General features: G+C 37.2%; 1 protein-coding gene across 3 annotated transcripts in view; it reads left to right on the top strand.

Moving 5' to 3' along the window:
- The window catches only part of NALCN (sodium leak channel, non-selective), a 249670-nt gene that overhangs the window by 11627 nt on the left and 220310 nt on the right, over positions 1–17733 (top strand). For all 3 annotated transcript variants that reach the window (XM_055702433.1, XM_055702432.1, XM_055702434.1), the window contains exon 3: positions 1401–1583. In XM_055702433.1, the coding sequence (XP_055558408.1) occupies positions 1401–1583 (183 nt within the window). The remainder of the gene's footprint in view (positions 1–1400; positions 1584–17733) is intronic.

Genomic DNA, 17733 nt, shown 5'->3' with positions numbered 1-17733 from the left:
TTTTTACTTTGTAAAAGCAGAAAGTCAAATATTCTGAAATAATACATGTTGGCATTAAATTCATTGAATGGAACTGTTGTCTCATTTGCAGTATGGATGCCAGATCCCCTCAGCTTTGTTGCTGAGTTGTAACACCTGAATAATTTACAAGACAACACCCATATATTAATTTGTGCTAAATAATCTTAAGTAGAACCTTTGTAGTGACAACCGCTCTAATAAAGTGACATTGCAGAAATATATGCTGGTTTGGCACATAGTACACTAATTTTCAACAGAGATAAGTTTTTTCTTGTCACACTGATGGACTAGTATATTGTTTAGCATGTATACTACCAACATTTTACTGTGGCAGAGAACGGTTTTTGTATCAGCCACACTTTAGTATTTATGTTAATATTTTCAGTTGAAAAAAGATTTGAAACAAAGTGGATGTTAAAGGGACATAAGAGATCATTTATCAGATGCTTTTCACTTCCAAATTATTAATTTGGGCTCAGACTATGCAAATGATAGAGCTATTCAATTCAGGTCAAATATCATTACACTTAGGTGAGCGTACAGTGCATATTAAATAAGGTGAGTGTTCTTAAATCTTAATATCAAAAGGTCTCAGGTGGTGTAAATGAGTGCAGAATTTTTCTCCAGATGAAAAATTGTTATACACTTCAGTGGTTTTTAGTTGGAGAATTTTTTTCTTGCTGAAGTGTCTGGTTTTTTCCTTCTTGTTTTGATAGATACGACCTTACCAACTCTGATTCATTACACTTGTCTGGCTTCAAGATCTTTCAGTGGTGTATTGATTTAAAAGAAAAAAAAATCTAACCTACAACCCCTGTACTGATACATTCTTCTTTTTTGTTAGACCTCCCACTGTGACTGGCACTGAATATCAGCCTTATTAATAATGATTGTAGTGGGACTGAGACCTAAGTAGTCATAGAAATGAACTGTTACTGTATAGCAACAAAACTTGTTTGGAACCGAAGTGAATACTGACGTTAAGAAGTAGCTTTCTGTGACATAGTGTCTGTTATATTTATTTGTTTCACAAATGGAAGGATGCTTTTAATCCCCATGCCTCTCACTTATTTTTTTAAATTGTAGACTGATTTAGTTTTAATTCTTGGTTTCTGAGTTATGGAACCTCTCACATTAACTAATAAAACTATATATGTATATATATTATATTTATATATAAATGTCTGTAATATATATAAAAATAAATAAAGTCAGGAGTGCTTGTTTTTGGGTGGAGACTTTTAATATGTGGATCATGATGTAAAAGAAAAATGCAAATGTGTGTTTATTTAAGTGCCAGTACAAGTTATGGAGGCTAAATATTTGAGCTTTTTTTTGAACATCAAAGCAAATCTTGCAATGTCTTGATTTCTTTCCAGTGGGTACACTCTTTACTACGCATCTGTGCGATCATCAGTGTTATTTCGGTTTGTATGAACACTCCAAAGACCTTCGAGCATTATCCTCCTCTCCAATATGTGACATTTGCTCTTGATACTCTATTGATGTTTCTTTACACTGCAGAGATGATAGCAAAAATGCATATCCGTGGGATAGTTAAGGTAAGCATTTAAACAATATTCTACATGTGCTTAAGAAAGTGATCTAAATACATGCTGTGACATTTGGTCTTTGTTTTTTAACTTCTCAGCTCTTTTTGATTTGATTGTTTTTAACTGCAGGCAATACCATGGCATATAAACTTAAAAGAAAGATTGACAAAAATGCAGATTTACTGCATATTTAATCCCTCCCAAAATATAATGCCAACATTCATAATAATGGTTTCCTACTAAGGAATATATAGTTTCTTTGTATTAAAGAATGAAATGAAAAATAAGCTACAGGTACATTAGCAAGAATATTTTGTAAATGTCTAGAGCGCCGTATGTGGACTTAGAACTTTGATTTTCATTTCAGAAAGCTGGATGTGTTGTTGTGTGATTACATTATTGAAATGAAAACATACGCCTTACTGTAAGCTGGATGAGAAGGTTATTTTTTCCTTAAGATAATGCATGTTGGTAAACAAATTATTCTGTTATCGTATGTTTACTGTTGTTGCTGGACTAATTTGCGTAAGTAGATATGATATTGGACAATGTAAAACTGCAGAATTTTTCAGTAATCATTATTTTGTAGCATTATTGTATTGATTGTTTCCAGTCTTCTATAAAAAGGTACAGATTCAGCCTGCATATAGAAAATATCCTTGCAGTCCTTATTGACAGCACAGTTGTGTCACTATTGCGCAGAATAGATCATCAGTGCGTTATCCTTGCCTTTCACTCTTGAAAGGTCTGGTGACTCCAGAGACATGTGTGATTGTACTTAGCTGTTCAGTTTGTTCTGAGTTTACGGATAGCATTTTTTGTTCACTGCCAAACTGAGCTATTATGTCATCATACTTAATGAATATTAATATTAATAGTAGAAGTTAAGATCTCATTAATATTAATATTTAGAAAAATACTGAAATAAGATGATTCTGAGAAAATCTTATGTGTTGCATAAGGCCAAAGTAATCCTTTGTGAAGTGCTATTTCTGGCCACTAACTATACACTCTTTACTTAGAGATGTCCATTAAGCAGGTGAAGATGAAGACACAGGATCATGAATGGGAATCAGCAACCAGCATGCACATTTGAACAGTGTGGGAGTAACAAGTTACTATTGCAACCAGTGTAGGCTTTGCAAAGAAGTGAACACCTAGGTATTCACGCAGAGAGAGGGAAGTGTGACTTTTGTACAAAGCTTGATTTCTCAGCTTTTGTGTATGGTACTATCAACTTCACTCGGTCCACACCTAGGGGCTACGAATAATATGTTGCTGCATATTCTGATATGTTTTGCTGGGTTGTTTAAATTCATGGGTTTGTGGATATAGTGTAGTGTAGTATAGTATAGTTGGAAGGGACAATTGGAAGGGACCTGTATTGATCATCTAGTCTAACTGCCTGACCACTTCAGGGCTGACCAAAAGTTAAAGCATGTTGTTAAGGGCATTGTCCAAATGCCTCTTAGACGCTGACAGTCTTGGGGCACTAACCATCTTTCTAGGAAGTCTGTTCCAGTGTTTGGCTACCCTCTCAGTGAAGAGATGCTTCCTAATGTAGAGTCTAAACCTCCACTGATGCAGCTTTGAACCATTCCCACACCTTCTACCATCACTGGGTACCTGGAAGAAGAAATCAGCATCTCCGTTTCTGCTTCCCCTCCTCAGGAAGCTGTAGAGAGCAATGAGGTCACTCCTCAGCCTCCTTTTCTCCTAACTAGGCAAACCCACAGTCCTTAGCTGCTCCTCATAGGATGGACTTATCTTTGATCGTCATACGATGAACTTGTCTTTGAAGCATGTCTGATGAGTCTCTCCATTCAGAATGAACAGCTGTCTGGAGTTGGTTACATTGCCTTGATTCATGTTATACATGTATATAGATGAAAACACAGATTATTTCATTTGCATGGTGACATTTCACTCTTTGTTAATGTCCTGGTTTTGGCTGGGATAGGGTTAATTTTATTCTTAGTAGCTGGTGCAATGATGTGGTTTGGCTCTGATGCGAGAACAATGCTGCCAGGACACTGATGGTTTTAGCTGTTGCTGGGTGATGTTTATACTGAGTAGAGGACTTTTCAGTTTTTCAGTCCCTGCCAGCGAGAGGGCTGGAGGGGCACGGGACACTGGGAGGGGACACAGCCAGGACAGGTGACCTGTAGCCAAAGACGTATTCCATACCATGAGACAGCATGCTGGGTGTATAAACTGGTGACGGTTGGCCAGGGCCTGCAAATCTTTGCTCGGGGACTGGCTGGGCATCAGCCAGCGGGTGGTGAGCAGTTGTGTTGTGCATCGCTTGTTTTCTTTTCTCCCTTCCCTTTGATTTCATTCCTCTCCCTTCTCCCTCCTTTTCATTATAATTGTTATTGCTATTCTTATTATTACTGTTCTTTTGTTTTTATTTTATTTCAATTATTAAGTTGTTTTTATCTCAACCCTTGAGTTTTACATTGCCTTCTGATTCTCCTCCCCATCCCTTTGGGTGAGGAGGGAGTGCATGAGTGGCTGCATGGTACTTAATCACCAGCCAGGGTTAAACCACAACAGTTTTATTAGATAAAAACACAGTAGAATAGATTAGACATAACCACTGTTACAAAAGAGATTGTTTCAATATAAAATGGCTGCATTTGTTATTTAACAACTGAGGATTTGCTTACAGCTTAATGTCTTGTAGCATTCAGTAAATATAGTTGCACTGAAATCTAGTGCCTTCATTGGCACTAGTCATAGAGTCATAGAATTACTTAGATGGGAAGGGACCTCCAGAGGTCATTTAGCCTGACCTGCTGCCCAAAGCAGGTCTGGTTCAATGAATATGCCCATGGCTTGCGTTGTTCAGGTGAATCTCAGCTTCTTCCAAGGAAGAAGATTCCTCAAGCTCTCTAGACAGCCTGTTCCACTGCTTGGCCAACCTCATGTGAAAGATTTTTTTCCTAAGATTTAATCAGAATTTTCCATGTTCCAACTTGTTTGTCTTAGATCTTGTCTTACCACAGTGCATTTCCAAGAAGAGTTTGACTCCATCTTCTCTGTATCCTCTGATTAGGTGGTTGTAGACAGCAGCAAGGTCTCCCCTTTTGCTTCCCTGCTGAAGGCTGAACAGACCCATGTCTCTCACCTTTTCCTCCTACATCATGTGCTCCAGCTCTCTGACCTTTTTGGTGGCCCTCTGCTTGCTCCATTATGTCTATGTCCTTCTTGTACTGGGGAGCCCAGAACTGCAGTCAGCTCAAAATTAGGCTTGTTGGATGTGGTTTCACAATTGCTGAATAAAGGGGAAGAATAGCTTCGCTGGACCTGGTGGCTGCACATTATTCACGTAAGAGAGAGCTGTAGGAAAAGGATATGGGCTTGAGTCATTTATAGCAACATCCATAAAACATGTTAGAACTGGATTGGCCTTTTTTTCTGCTGTTAAATCGGAACTTTTTGAATATGTTATCAAATTTGTTCTTTGAATACTAATCAACAAATAATCTTTTTTAGTGAACCATTTGACTTACTTTTTGGGTTATTGATTCTGGGGGAAATATTGGTTAAATATTACAACTCTGCCAAGAACATAATTATCCATGGACTTCCAAAGACAGCAGCAACACAAATAAAATAAGGCACTGTTTAGAAACTTCTTAACATTTATTAAAGATGTTTGTATATGAAACATCTTTATATATGGAAATTTGTGTATCAACTGTAGTGCTAATTTAAGTGCATTCAAGACTTTTGGTGAATGTAGGATCAATGAATGTATTACCATATGGTTCTACTGAACTTTACCATAAATCAGTATTTCTGTAAAGGCCTTAGGAATTGAGATGCTAATAAGCTTTTGAACTATGATTAGGGCAAAATTTTAGTCCAGTGAGAAACCTAATTTATGGAGAAGGTAGGCACCATCCATTTAAGTATCAGTTAATAACAGTGTAAGTATAGCTGAACTAAGAAGATTTTGAAAATTTTTAAGTCAAGTCTAATTAATATCTTCTGAGGACAAATGAGAAATTTACTTCCTTTGGTTCCCAGGGGTTTTTAGAAAAAGAAAGTAGTTTCTGAAAATCCCAGCCTTTTCTCTGTAAAAAGTTTCCTTTTTGCCTGTGTAAACTATGTGACAAAATAAAGTGATACATCCATCCAAATGTTTTATTACCCCAGAAGGAAAGTTAAACTGAAATGTTGCTGTGACGTTGTGTCTTTTATTACTCATGTTTCCTTCTGAATAATTGTTGCTGTGGTAGTAAAATCTATTCAAAATTTGGGCTCCCTGCGCCTTGCCGTGTTGGTTGTTGCTTGTTACATTTGTGGACAATCGATATAGAGGACTTGGAATTACAAGCACACTGCTTATATATTCACCACCTACAAAGAAAATAGACGCTGATATGTGTTTCTATAAGGAGCACAAAATGCATATATTAAAGAAGCCAGAAGATGACGGTATAGAATATATCTGCTACAGGGTCTGAGGTCCTCTTGTTTTCAAAATAGTGTATTGATATTCCTTGTTATTGCTACCACACGCTGTTTGCTTCTGATAGGTTTTATGATAGATTGACTCCTCTTGGAAGAATTGAAGTGGGTATACATGTGCAGCATAATGGATTATAGTCAGTATATAGGCACTACCTTGGAAGAAAATACCAAAAGGCTTGTGATATGTTCATCACATTACAGCTTTTGGTATTGCAGGCTATTGCAATTTGTTGTGAACAAGTGAACTAGTATTAATGATGTGTCTGTCTTCACCTTGCAACTCACACCTGAAAAATGAAATACAGGCTATAATTTCTTACTGATTGAGATCTTTTTAAAAACAAAATTCTAGGACAGTCTGCCTAATGTTGGCTGGGTGCATCGTATAAAATGTATGTACAAACAGTACGACAACTTGTAATGTTTTGTGAAGTTTTATACGAGATAGAGACAGAGAATTAGATCAAGTCAGTTTGTTTTTTATGACATATTTTACGCTTGTGTTATAAATCGAAGAATGATGGTCTGTGAAATGGTAGAGTGGCTCAGGAAAATACTGTGTCCACAGTATTAAATCTATTTCAAAGAAATGAGATCATATATAGTCAATGAGGTCAAATGAATATATAGTATCACTGACTAGAGAGTAACTTCCATGAATACTACCTAGCCTCCAACTGAATAGTTTGATGATGTTAAAAGTTAGGTGTTAATTACTTCATCAGGCAGGTTATTCACGTAGTTGTAAGAGAAACTGTCATGGCTTAGTATTTTGATTTATGTTTAACCTGTTACGGTTTTATGAGCAAGTAATTTTGAATATGGATTTCAGTCATGAAAATATGCTATAATAAGTGCAGCAAGATTTTAATATTATTTTCTAAAAGTATTGCATTCCTAGATAATGCAGGTTTTCATAGTTACATATTTTTTCTGCAGTCTTTCTGTCTAGATCACACATTTTAATGATTGCAAAGCATTGCAAATTCTGTTCTCTGAGTAGCACATGAATTAATGGATGATGTGACAGCCACATCAATATTTTGTAGGAATAGCTTACAAAGCATGTTAGAAGAGATTGTGTTACAGACACATCTTAAAAGGACCTAATGTTTTAGAAATTAAAAATTCTGATCTCTGAAAGCAATTGAAAAAAATTTAAAAGATTAATGGTAAATATCACAGACTTTCTACACATTAAAAAAGCTGTGGAGAGTGTAAAATAAAAAAAGGCAGTTTTAGTAAAATGGGGAATGATGTTCTATTAGTGTTGCCACATGCATATTATTTCTTTGTGTCAGACCTAGAAACATTAAATATAAAGTAGAACTCTAATTCAGGAGTGACTGAAGGTAAGAATAAAGGCCAGGAGACCTCTTGACTTTGACTTGTTAGAACATCAAAACATGGTATGTGGGGGAAGTCTGTGTTGTTGAGACAAATTCAACAGATTTAATGACGCCAGGATAGTGTGGATTTTAGCAACAGGAGCGTTCTGATTGAATGAAATCCAACTTCTAGTTTCAATTATGTTTTACCATAGAGCATGAACAATAGAGATCACTGTCATGTACTTGAAAGTCTCCCAGTCCTAATATGATGTCCAGTCTCATCATTCATTTCGTTCAGTGAATTCAGGAGTGTTTCAAGAGATTACTTAATTTATTTTTTTATTATCTCATGTAAGATGTAAATGTATTAACTTAGACTGCCTTCATGGTGTAATGTTTTCCCCAGTTATACCTGTCTGCTCAGCAGATACAGGCTGAAGCGTAGTATCGTGAAACACAAAGCTCCACTGATAGCAGGGTGGCTGAGGAACACAGCATAGTATCACTGATTAGGCAGAAGTCGGGGATCTCTTTTATGTTGGTACAGTGAACAGTGATGGGTTTATTATCAACTAGCCTCTCACAGAATACATTTACTTCTTTCAGAATCCCTTTTTTTGTGCTCGAAGTAATATCTTATTAGGTCAGAAATACTCTGTGTTAGGAGTTTATCAGAAAATGCACAGTAAGGTGACTGCCAGAATACCCGGAGTATGAACATTTGCAGACATAGGCAGTAAGTGACTAACCTGTGATTCATCGGGATTGTAAAACTGGGACTTCCACATTTACCTGAAATTTATCTTTATTTTGCTGCCTGATACTGGTGATTTATAGTTGTATAAAGAATATGAAAGTTTAACATTGTGTGCAATTATAATATACTACTTCAGTTTCCTAAGTGAAATTACAGCCTTCTAAGAAAATAAATGCAGTTTTGGCCACCACAGTAATACACTGCATAGTAATACATAAAATGTAATAAATTTAGTGCAGTGGTAAAACTTAATTAATTCAATTTGACATTCATATTTTCATGATCTCTTCAGTTTAGAATTCTTCTTTCTTCAATTGATCCTAGATTTATCCACATGATCTTCATCTCCCAGAATGTAGAGTTCAGTGACTCTGGTTCTGCTTTCTTTCATGTCTCAGCCTCCTTGGTCAGAAAGAACTCTGCAGTAATCAGCTGCGTCAAGGAGGTATTAAGTCTGTTTAAATGAAAGCAGATCAGTCTCCCTCACTTGAATAAGAATTAAACTGGTCTCCCAATTACATACAGTTTATGTCTACTGCATAACTTATTGGTTGGCAGTCTTCTGAGAGCACCATGAATGAATTAATGTTCGCACCTCGAGAAATAGTTCGTGGGTCAATTTGTAACATAACAGACAAGACTCGCAGTCCCTCAGGAACCAAAGGTCACATTTACACGCCCACTTATATGTCAGTTATGAACATGACTGTTTGTGCTTTACATAGGACTGTCCATTGATTCAAGCAAAGTTTCCAAAATGGTCTCCTCATTAAAAAAAGGAAGGTAAAGTGGAATTAGAGAAATGAAAGGTAACTGTCAAGCCTAACCAGGTGTGATATTAAATGAGCATCAAAATTCTGAAAGCAAGCAGTGAGCCTAACCTGTGAAGAAAGGACTTTGTATTTCTTTTAATCAGTGTGATGCAAAAATTACTTTCTGCTTTCTTATATGGTGTCTTCTGAAGGCCATCTCATGAGTATGAGCAAGGCAAGCATACCTTACTTTAAAGCTGTCTTATCTTTACTAGAAGTTTTTACTCAGTCTTTGTACTAGGAGGTGGAATGAGAGAGAAATATTCCAGGTAAATTGCTTGTATTAGACACAATTTCACTGGTGGCATTGTATGTAATAAAATAACCAAAGAGGAAAATATGCCAGAATCTGAGAAACTTTCAGGAAACTGTGTCCATGATATGAAAGAATTCATATCTACTACAACACAAAGGATTCAGGTAACAGATGTCTTAGGTGAAAATTCAGCTTTTAAGGAATGAGAGATCAATGGATATCATTTCACTGTACGGACACTGTGAAGGTATGTGAAATTCTTAGTTATACCACATTCTCATTGCGACTTCTAATTACAGTCGTGATGGTATTAGAAAACCTATATTGAAATCATGTTGTGAGAACGAGGCATGGTTTATCCTGTTCCTCTCTTAAAAGAGTAGCACTGTGAAATAGAAAGTGTGAGTTCTCCTGTCTCTTAAAAAATCCTAGCTGACACTTATTTTATTATCATCATGCTGAAAATTAGATTTTTTTATATATATATAGCACTGGTAATGCACTGAATTTAATAGAAATGTCTTTCTTTTCACTGTGCAGTTGTGGCACATGTCAGCTAACAACGGAGATTATAGAAAGTCAGAAGTAATGGTCCTTGACATTTCCCCCATTGTTAAATCAATTACATTCACAGCAAAACTTTTGTACTAACCAAAGTAGTTGTGAGTGGCTTTGTCAGACTTTATTTCAGTAGCACTGAGTGCTATTCACTGACTTCAGTACTCCTGCAAGGGGCTGAAGTGAATGGTTGTACCCTTAGCTTTCAGCACTCTCTCATGAATTCATGCAGGAACTGAAACAAAGCTTAATGTTCTACCAGCGCAGTCACAGAAATAGGGGAACCATTTCTTTTGCTTCTGTCTAGTACTAAAGGCCAGGTTACTTAGTTAATTGAAATCAGCAGCTTTCAGTATGTGTCATGTTCCCAGGCAGCATTAGCCCTGTGCCCTTTTTCGTCAGTGTTTTTCTGATGGGTGCTTTGGTTGCTGTAGTTGCTATCTGTCCACTCAAGAAGAGAAAATCGAGGACAGAGCAGGCTGGAGCCTTACCTGAGCCATGTAGACTTAACTCTACGTTGAGTTCACTGTCAGTATCAGGAACTTGCCACCTGTAGTGCAAGCAGTGTGAAGTAGAGATGGGCTTTTTATACTGTAATGAAAAACTGGTTGCCGTGATCTAAACTGGGGTCTGCAACAATTTCCAGTTGCAGCAGATGTCCATTTGCATATTCTGATACTTTTTTATCTTTGCTTGTACAAAATGGATTTCTGAGCTTAAAATAGAAACACTTTTAGTAGCATTCATCAGCACTAATTTGAGGGTCTTCAATTGTCTGTAATTAGTTGTTTCTGTCTAAAGTAGGCCCTTCCAAAAGGTAATTTATCTGGCCTGTTTTTCTCCATTGACTGAAATAAAAGCTTAAAACCTAGGCTGACACCTAGCCTTTAGGTATCTCGCAGTCAGTGATTATTCTGACTTGTTACAGATTTGTTGTCAATGGGACAGGTGGGCACTAGAGGAAGACAGTTGGATGCCAGCTTCTTTAACACTTGTGGCCTTAACTCATTTATACTTAAATGAGTTTCTTCCATAATCATCCTGATTCAGAAGTTTGTCTGGAGTTATGGATTGCAGAACTGTTTTTTACTGTACCTTACTATGTTTTGCCTTCTTTTTCCACCTTCATCTAACAACAATGGAGAAATTACAAAACGAGTTTAAGCCTTCTGATAAATGATGGAAATATGAATTGAATTGCAGTGAAACACTCTAAGCTGGCTCACCAGCTTTTAATAACTTTGTCAAGGGAATTTCTGCTGCATTACAGACTGAAAACAGAAGATGGAAATTGCTGCGCTCTGTGACTTTAGATATGCTGTATATCCCATGGCGTATAAATGAGTTAAGGATCAGGATGTTGTGTTGTTTTCAAAGGTCAAGTAGTAAAACAGAATGCGTGGCTCCTGTCATCCCAAGTCAGCATGCTTTGATGTGCTCGTGATGCCTGTGGTGAAAGCTCAGTCTTGGGATGTGCAAGTCACAAACAGAAGCAAGAACCTCAGCCATGAGGGCAGAGGCATAACCAGCAGAATCAGTGACAGTGATGAGAAAATGATGAGCTGCTTTGACTAAACAGTGTGTAATTATGTGGAGGGAAAAAATGGAAAAAACTGCCTGTGGTAGTAAGAAGCTCCCAGAGCAAACATGAAAAAGGACTCAGTTGACTTAAGATTTGAGTTTCCCCTTTACTTCTTGGAATTGTAAGGTGAAAATCATTTGGCCCTATGAAAAATCATTTTACATACCTATATTAAAAAACAGAATTTTGTACTATGTATAATGCTGTTGGAAACCTAGATGTGTAGTGCGGGTCCCATGGTGTTCTGTGTTGGCAAAAAGTATATTGTTTCAAGTTGACTTAAAAAATAATGGTGTTGCCAGCTGTGATTGTTTGCAATATTATTTCATAGCAAACAGTATTTACATCCATTATTTGAATAAGGCACTCAATCTACAATAGTTGATTCTTCTGTCTCACCTTTTTGCTGTGTGTCTGTGTCCGTCACAAGGACATCTGTTCCCAGCCTGCTGGGATTGTGTGGCTAGTGAAATGCTCTGATGCGGTTTCCAGTCACAGGAAATTAGAAAAATTAAAACTGATTATCATGGGGAAAGCAAATACGAAGTTACCTGCAGTATGCTGCTAGTTGGGTGTTACTGCCTGTGGGCCAGGGAGGGTTAGAGACCGTGGTACTGGAACATACGCACCTGTTTCTATGGTTACTTGTGCCTGGTTTTGTTGGAGTGTTTATTACAGGAAAGTAATGACTCATATTACACAGTGGGGCTTTTAGCACCATTTTTTTGCATTAGAGTATTAGAAAATCAAAGGTATTTAAATTACTTAGTGAACTTATACAGGCAGTATTTCTAAACTAAAAATGGTAAATTTTCTAACCAGTGGGTCATAGAAGTTTTTACTGAGAAATTCTTTTTGGGCATGGATTGAAGTATGTGTCCATGTAATACTTAGTGACTTAACTGTGGTGGTAAAGATTTAACCTTAAAGTTGCAAAGAAAAAATGTACAACATACTGACTTTCAGAATGTATTTAGAAATTCCTCTTTCAATATACAGACCAGTTAGATGAACAAAACTTTACTTTTCAGTAATGTACATTTTTTCCCTTTCTAATACCACTTTTAGGGATTACTTTACTGTTTTTCTTCATGAAAGCAGATATTATTATGAGATAACAGTGAAATCAACTTACTGGATAACATGTTATGTATTCAGGTCGGAAGACAGGGAACTTAATCCCTAATGTGCCTTTCTGTGTTGAAACTTGCATTTTCAGGGAAGTCTGCTGTAATTAAACAATATTATTTTATTTTAGTTTTATTTATTTTATTTTATTTTATGCCCATGTTGTCTTCTCTCTTAATATGAGAAAATAAAACAAGATGAAAAAATGTTAATGACATCCAAATCCCTGTGGAAGGGAATGAGAACATTTTCTGTGCAGCTGTCTTTTCATGAAAATGACAAAATGTGTATGGGATTTTTAAGGCAGTAAACTGAATGTAAAATTTTATTTCAGATTATTGTGTTCTCTACCAGTAACAAATATTGCTTTCTTACAGCTATACTAAGGTTGCTGATTCAGTAAACTTTTCCTGTTCTCTGTAGTATAAAATGGATTCTCCAGCTTTTATTAATGATAATTACCAAATAATAAAATCCTCTTTCTGAAAAGTGCCTCCTTCTTATCTATTCCAACTTTCATCATTGTGGCTTTTTTTTTTGTTGTTGTTGTTGAAAGAGCACTATGAATGATGATCGTAAATCTGAGTCTTGTCATGCTAGGTGAGACTGTTTGCCTGTCAAATCTTCCTATTCAATCTCTAGGCAGTATGTGATGCTTTGGAGTGAAAGCTTTCACCTTGAAACATTTGGATGCAAATCCGCCCATTGCATTCACCATAAATGTAAGAGCTGGGGAAGGGGAGAATATTGCTGGATGAAGCACAGCAGTGTTTAACACACATCACCACAAGGCTGCAGAGTACTTCCAACCATGAGCAGACATCCAGACATGTGCAACTAGATGTAGAACTGGAGTCTACAAGGAACTGGCATCTTGAGGAGATTCTTAGATGCGTACAACCAGAGAAAATCTGGCTTTGAAGGGACCTGTGGAGATGGTCTGGACCAACATCTTACTCCAAGTGGGGCCTTAATTTGGTTATCCAGGGTCCTGTCAAGCTGAGCCTTGAATATTTTGAGCAATGGAGATGCTAGCACTTCTTTGGGCAATGTGTTACAATGCTTAGTTGTTCTCATGGTGAAGATTTTTTTCCTGTGCACATCCCAAAACAGTGAGTTTTGTTCCAGGTAGGGGGATCCTATCAATCCTCCTTCTGGTCAGCCATATTTAGATTTGCTGAACCCCTAAGACATCCAAACGATCCGAGTCAGCTAGTAGGGCAAAACTTATGGCACCAAATATGGATGGCTAATCAGCAGATGGAGAGGGAAATGAAATTCAGGCTTTCAGTGCAGTAACCAATAAAATCTCTCTGCAGGGCATGTTGGCACCCAACTGCAGCAGTTAAGCAGTGTACCAAGAAAGCAATGTAATACAGCAGCGAAGCGCCTTCCCCACATGTTCTATAGCCATGCCTGCAGTTGGGTATTGCTAAGAAGGTATTGGCATCTGTCCTCTGTTGACTATATATGAAGGCTGTGCCAGGCAGCTCTGAATAGTGAGCAGTCTGAATTACTTGTCACTCAGCTGAACTGAGATGCTGTACAGTGATTTGGCTGATACAGGAGGTGTGTTGAGGCATCCCTTGCATTGTTTTGTGGCAATGGTTATTGTACTTGAAGGGAGTGTTGTGTAATGTTTTCATGTTTGTTTCTGTTTTGGTTTTAAATCTTCTTGTTAACAATTTGGTTTACACCACCATTTTTTAATGCCTCCAAACACCATCACACCACCACCACAACGGCAAATGCTGTTACAGGATTTGTAGCAAGTAAAATGGTCCTGGTTTGTCTGTTTGAAAGTCTTGATTCTTGTTTCACAGCCAGGATTGTTTCTTCCTTCACAGGCTTTCTGATGTTTTTGTGGGTTTTTTTCTTTCTATTAGAAATAGTAAATAACATGGTGAATACTATAACTTAAAAAAAACCCCATTACAATGTGAAAAATGAAATAAGTTCGGTGAAGTTAATTACATAAATTAACAAGAGTCTAGTGTGTCTTAAAGTAGTCTGAGACTGTTCTTTAATGAATGAGACCACCTTACATCTTCATTGGTAATTCCTAAAATAGTCTGAAAACCTCAACAAATTCACTTAAATCTATTTTTTTTTTAATTCTTACAAATGATTAAGTAGTGGTTCTGTAGTGGTTATAGCTTTCTTGTAGTGATAGATTGGAACTGTGTGTGTTGTGTGCCTGTAGCATGCATGGCATCACCCTGTAATCCAAAGGAACAGTAAGAGCTGTGTTTCATTTTTTTAATTATAAATAGAGAAACTTTGCTTTGTGTGATGTAAGATCAAGTGATTTTTCCAATGTTTTTCTAACATACAATACAAAATTGCTATAAATTTTGCATTACATGTTATGACAAAGATAGATTATGCAGTATGTAATGTGTTACTTAGAAGCATCTGATGATGGAGCAGTTGAGTACAACACCTGAGTAGTTAGAAATTGAACGTGTTTAACTCAGTGATGATAAAGTGATATTACACCCACTATAACCGTTTAGAGTTAAGCTTCACACAGTAATTCTAATTTCACTGTCTGTTACAAATCAATTGCTTTTATGTGAATATATTTTAAATAAGATTCTTTTCTGTGAATGAAGACACTGAGGAACAGAAGACATACAGAAATGAGAAGCTGTGTTGTGTGTTGTTGTCCCCTCGCCTTGTCTCTTTTTCTTTCCAAACACAGACTTTAAATACAAAAAAAAGTTGGTTCATTTTGAAGTGATACTATCACCGTTGCAGAGGGCTAACTTGGAGGTGACCACTCATTTTAAAATATGCCATTTTATATTTCTTTGGTTATTAACATGGTCTTAGCTAAGCAGTCCACAATTCCCTTTGTGCCCTGCATGGATCATCATTTTACAGTCACAGGAGCTCTTTGCATTAAAAGATGGTTAGTATGTAATTTGCTGGTTGTTTGCGTAATAAAGTGCTTCAGGTTGAATTTTTTTGTCACACAGAGTAGAAGATGGACTTTTAGGTAGGTGGTGCAGTTGAGAGTCTGTCTGTCTGTCTGTCTGAGGTCCTGCTTCAGTCAGTCCCTAGGATGGCTGAAGAGTTACGGAGCTATGAAGAAGGAAGCACGGGGCTAATGTTTGACACATGAACAGATTTGAGAAATAGTTTTATGTTCAGGAGAGCAGAAGAGGAGGATGGAGAACCAAAGTCAGAGGCAGCTCTTTTTGTTGGCTGTATCTCTTCATTCTCTTTTCTATGTGAGGAAAATGTTGAAAGTATTTGACAGGCTGGGGGCTGGGCTGGATTGTCCACATCATTCTGCTACTAAACAGACCTGTAAACTGCGAGGTTTTAAGGAAATAGGGAAAGTTTGAAGTTGAGCCCGAAGCATAAGGGTTGTATGCATAGGTCTGAATGGATGGGAGATACATACCTCTATATGTGTGTATGTATCTTTATGTGCATTTGCAGACGGGAGAGAGAGGTTAAGGTAGGTGCTCCCTTGAGCTCTGATTGAATTTTCTGACCTGCTCCCACCTCCGTGACCTGTGGTGTTTGTGTGGAGTAAGGGAATGGGGGAGGGAGGGTCAGTTGTTTCCTGAACTCAGCTGTGCCACCTCTTGTAGTTTGCTATTTATAATGAGCATAGCAGAGAGGGAAAAAATGATACTCCCAAACTCTGAATCTTCCTGTTCCTTCAGTTTCCTCCTGTGCATTTATGCTGCTCCTAAAATGCCAGTAAATGTCAGCCTCCACTCCTTAATGCTTATTTGTAATGCTACACAAAGTAGCCCACAGGGTGATCTGAAGAATTTGCTAGAGTTGATGTGCTTTATTTACCACCACCACATACAGGATGCAATGACCATGATAGAATAATAGCAAAGTCGCTAGTTGTTACTGAGCTTGCTGGTCTTTTTGAGTTTGTACCATCTTTCAGCTATCCTGTTTGTTAGAGACTGTGATGAAAAGTGGGAGACTAAGGTTCTCCTACTGACAGACCCAGGGCTGCAGAACTCCTTTCCAGAGCAGATGATGGTAAATCTGATTACTCAGAGCAGATGTTATATCACTTCTTTTTTTTCAGCTTTCCCACTGAGGCAGCTGGAAAGAGGCGGAAGGGAAGGATTCAGAGAATAGGTTGTAGTCAGGGACGAGAGAGAAAAAAGAAATCCTTCAAGGCAAGCAGGGAGGCAAAGGAGGCTTTTTAATTGTAGGATTTGCTGTTCATCCTGAGGTGTTCCTAAGATGATAAGAGATAAGCAGGGCAGAAATGACCTGTGAGATGACTGTGCTGTCATCTTGCTAAGCTGTCTACCTTACCAATGAGATACTGAAATTGCTTAAGAAAATTAGCAGACATAACCAATCTTCTAGCAGATTGCTTTATGCAATTTGGATGTTGATTTCCTAGAGTATTTTGTGTTCAGCAAGGTTGATAATGAAATAAAAAACTACAGTCTGGCTAGTCTTTCCTTCTGGAGTAAGTTAAATTGTAATGGCTCTCATGGAGTGACAACCTCAGATGTTATCATGTCTGTCTGTGGTTCTGTATTTTGTACTGGCTCACATTTCCAATGAGTTAGGTCTTAAGAACTGTTTTTTAACATGAACTTGTGTAACGACTGTTTAGGGCACCTAATACTGGCTATTTTAGCTTTAAAGTGCTGTTTACAATTGAGAAAGTGTATCTTCCAGCATCTAAGTGCTGTTATTGGGGTATAGTATTGCATGTGAAAATAAAAAAAGAAGAAATAAGCTAGTACATTGTACTCAGTTAATGTAATGGTACTAAAACTAAGCAAAAACTGGTGAAATAAGGAGAATGTAGGGAGAAGGCAGAAGATTTATTTGTTGGTCTTATTTTTGAATAGGTAAAGAAACACTCAAGATCTTATGCTGAACTTGAGGTATTCTTCCTTAGTTATAACAACATTGCCATAGACAATTATTGGCATATAAAAATTATATATGGCAAATAAAGGGGATATTTTAATTCCAGACTGTTATGTTAAACTTGTCTGTTCTTTTGGGATGTCAAATTTTGTATTAATTCAGATTAGCATCTCTAATCTGGGGCAGACTTTTGATCCGTTCCATGTGTGGTTTATCAATAAAGCCATTTCCATAATTGTGTACTAGACTAACTGTGATGCTGACCTGTTGTAGATTAACTACTGGGGGAAAAGACAGAAGTATATTAGGAGAAACTGAGGGGACTAGGAAGGGTATTACAAAATAACAAATGGGCCTCTAATTAACAAAGGAAAAATT

The sequence above is a fragment of the Falco cherrug genome, chromosome 2 (assembly GCF_023634085.1).
Source record: "Falco cherrug isolate bFalChe1 chromosome 2, bFalChe1.pri, whole genome shotgun sequence".
NCBI lineage: Eukaryota > Metazoa > Chordata > Aves > Falconiformes > Falconidae > Falco > Falco cherrug.
This window is presented reverse-complemented; position numbering and strand designations above follow the sequence as displayed.